General features: G+C 48.6%; 1 protein-coding gene across 1 annotated transcript; it reads right to left on the minus strand.

Moving 5' to 3' along the window:
* Window positions 1-1,358: 1,358 nt before the first annotated feature.
* On the minus strand, window positions 1,359-3,672 carry LOC5568345. The gene has a single exon (XM_021854986.1). It carries the CDS (start codon window positions 3,419-3,421, stop codon window positions 1,586-1,588), a length of 1,836 nt encoding a protein of 611 aa, XP_021710678.1. The 5' UTR covers window positions 3,422-3,672; the 3' UTR covers window positions 1,359-1,585.

Here is a 3,672-nt window from a genome sequence, read left to right on the forward strand (position 1 = left end):
TCCTGACGTACCCAAGCAGCCGGCCGTGGTCTGACGCCCGATGAACTTCTGGAACACCAGCTCTGGTTCCAGGGACCAGCCTGGTTGAGTATGGATGAGGTGAATTAGACAGTACAGCAGAACCCTCCAGCGAACGTTGAACAGCCACCTGAGGAGCGGACAGTTAAGGAGATGTACAATGTAACACAGCAGCGTTCAGAATTCAATCTGGTAGTTCGATCACTAGCGACGTTCGCCAGATCACTGCGAGCTTGGAAAGGAATGAAGTTTGATTCTGGTCTGACGCCAAACGAACTTCAATCAGTCAAGATGAAACTAGCACGATTGGCTCAAGAGGACGTCTTTAAAAAGGAGTTGGATTTTCTGGCCAGAGGAGTAGTGTTTCCGGCCAAGAGCAAGTTATCAGCTATATACCCATTTTTGGATAGCAATGGTACAATGCGTGTTCGGTCTCACCGCACCGACTTCCCATTCACTGCAAGGCGCAGTAAGATAGAGCAGCAGCGCAGCAGTTTATATTCAATTTCATCTTTTCTGCCCCAGCTAGCAGCAAGCAGCCCAATTGCTTTCATGCTGTTGCTTTGGGCTGCGTGATGCTAGCCTGTTGGCGCATTACAGCGATGTAACAATGATATCTGTAAATGTTTGTGCTTCGCTACCTCTCGCATATATAAGCGACTCTCAAAGCTGTGATATTTAGTTGTAAGTTGTGATCGTTACCCATAGTATCCCCCACCGAGCAGGAGCACTGCCTCTCGGTGGTGGGCAATAAATTAGTAGAAGTCAAGTCGTAGTTCGTTCATTCGTCTGCCCCTTCGGGACCAAAAATCACACAACGTAGGGCCTGGTCAACCCTGGACGAAACATTGGTGCCGTGACTAGGATTGACCAGGCCCTACGTTGTGTGATTTTTGGTCCCGAAGGGGCAGACGAATGAACGAACTACGACTTGACTTCTACTAATTTATTGCCCACCACCGAGAGGCAGTGCTCCTGCTCGGTGGGGGATACTATGGGTAACGATCACAACTTACAACTAAATATCACAGCTTTGAGAGTCGCTTATATATGCGAGAGGTAGCGAAGCAAACATTTACAGATATCATTGTTACATCGCTGTAATGCGCCAACAGGCTAGCATCACGCAGCCCAAAGCAACAGCATGAAAGCAATTGGGCTGCTTGCTGCTAGCTGGGGCAGAAAAGATGAAATTGAATATAAACTGCTGCGCTGCTGCTCTATCTTACTGCGCCTTGCAGTGAATGGGAAGTCGGTGCGGTGAGACCGAACATTTTTTTTTTTTTTTTTTTTTTTTTTTTTTTTTTTTTTTTTTTTTTTTTTTTTTTTTTTTTTTTTGTCGAGCATTACTATTATGCGCTTTATTTATAATTCACTCTACGATACCTACCGAATATCGAATTCTCATCAATAATGTATAAAAAAAACTGACATTTTAATCAATATAAAATTTGTGATAAACTGAGAAAAATAATGCAATGTCAAAAATAATCCGCTCCATATCGGAACAATGTCCTGGGTCCAGTGTGCAACGAAATCAAACATTCCGCTCTCCGGGGTTTGAGCGTCAGCAGCGATTGAAATAATCCAGTAGATTTCGTTGGCTTCGATCCATTTGGATCAGCTTTTTCCGCGGCGCACTTTTCGGCGTCTTGGTTGCGGTCGATTTTTTCACACTCTTCCCAATCTTTGCGCTGTTGCCGCCGCTGCTGCTGCTACAATTTCTTTCGGTCGCGGTCCCTCCTATTGCACTACTCTGGGATGATTGTCCTACGGCTGCAGCTTCCGTGCCAACGACGACATCACCGGATGCATCCTCCATCGGGGAGTTTATCTTGAAGAATGCATTCAGCGTCTTCTGCTGGTGGGAAACATGCGACGCCGATTTAGTGCTTTCCCCAGTGGATGTTGGGGGAGTGGGCGGGAACACGATGGAGGGCTGGTTGTGGTTGGAAAGTTTCATCTTTACCGGAGAAGGTGCTGGGATTTTCTGCGACTCTTGGGCAGATTCGAAGGCGATTGGTTCGATGGAGGCCTTCCTAGGACTGTTGGGGCAGGTATTTTCCTCGTCTTGAGAGGGAAACAGCGATATGCGAGTCTTGCTGTGCGGTAGATCCATTGTTGAACATGGTTTCTTCGCTGCAATAACGTCCGGATCTGATTCGCTGGTAGAACGCTTCCGTGGCCCCGATTTGGAGCCCAGCAGTTTCAGTTTGAACTGCTTGGCGAACGGTTTCTGGCTGGCGGGTGTTTTCGGACGGGATATGGCCTCTTTCCCACCGACTGAGGCATCGGTCAGCGTGTCCGTGTCGGAGCGGATAGCTTCCTTGATGGCCGGAATTTCGATCATCGATTTGTGCCGTTGCTTCCTATTCAACTTGACACGGTAGTTGAAGTCGAAGACGGCTGACGAACCTGTCGAGGAAACTTCTTCGTCCTCGTTCTCGGAGGATGCTAGGGTTTTGATTTTTTCCTCTGACAGCTTTTCCACTTTTACGACTGGTTTCGCGTTGATTAGTTTCTCGACCGATGCCCTTCGCGGAAGGGGAATCTTCTGAACCAACTCCTTCAAACTGATTTCTTCTCCGTTGGAAGAAACTAGCGAAGAGTAGGACGAAGAGGAAGACAATCGCCTTTGAGCGATTGATTTTCTCCGTTTCGGTACTACGTCCGAATCGCTGTCTTCGCTATCAAGTACGGTTAGTCTTTTCTGGGATTTGCGTTTTTTATTGGCAATGATTGGAGAGGAAGCACTAGATTCAGACGATTCAATGCATCTTTTGGTCTTCTTGCGTTTTGTTGAAGTGTCTTCCACTGAACTGTCCGAATCGGAGCTGTCCGATTGAGATCCATCTCGAGCTCTGTTTCTTGAGTTTCGTGAATTGCCGCGTCTGCTCCCACCGGAACCGTTTTCTTTTTCTGCCGCTGCTCGTCTAGCTTCTTCCGCCCTTCTGGATGCTTCTGCCAACTCCAACACACCAGCTGGAGGCTCGTCACCCACAATCGGCCGGCAAAAGGTGCAAACGTAGTTTTTCGAGGGCACATCCATGCACTGATCGTGACGACAAGTTGAGCCACATGTTGCACACATTATAAGATCCCATCGCTTGCAGTCGTCAAAATCTCGACCGTATCGACAACGGCATTCCTCCGCGTCGCACTCCGAAGGACGTTCCAACTGATCGTCGAATGCATTCGGTTCCAGCTCCCATGAGGCGTCCTTTTCCGGAATGTATACCCCACGCTGTCGAATCAACTGGCTGAAGTCGTCCTTGTTGTTACACAGGGGGCACTTGAAGAAATACCCGGCCGATTGGGCAAATTGGGCCACGCATCGCCGATGGAACCAGCCATTATGACAGCACGGGGCACGAATCGACTCCAGCTTCCGGTACGGTCCCATTTCATCGTAGCAAATCCCGCAGGCTTCCGTCTCCGAATGTTTCTCCGCGTCAACCAGTTCGATGTGCTTATCACACCAGGACTGGAACGTGTCCACATAGTGGGACAGACAACCATTCTTCAGGCCACAAACGGTATGAAACGTACGGAAGCACTTCTTGGCGCAGCACGATATATTGGCATACTGTTCCTTGCAGATGTAGCACTTCTGGCCTCGGATCCGGGCTTCTTCAAACCACTCGAACCTACGGG

This window comes from Aedes aegypti, chromosome 1 (assembly GCF_002204515.2).
Source record: "Aedes aegypti strain LVP_AGWG chromosome 1, AaegL5.0 Primary Assembly, whole genome shotgun sequence".
NCBI lineage: Eukaryota > Metazoa > Arthropoda > Insecta > Diptera > Culicidae > Aedes > Aedes aegypti.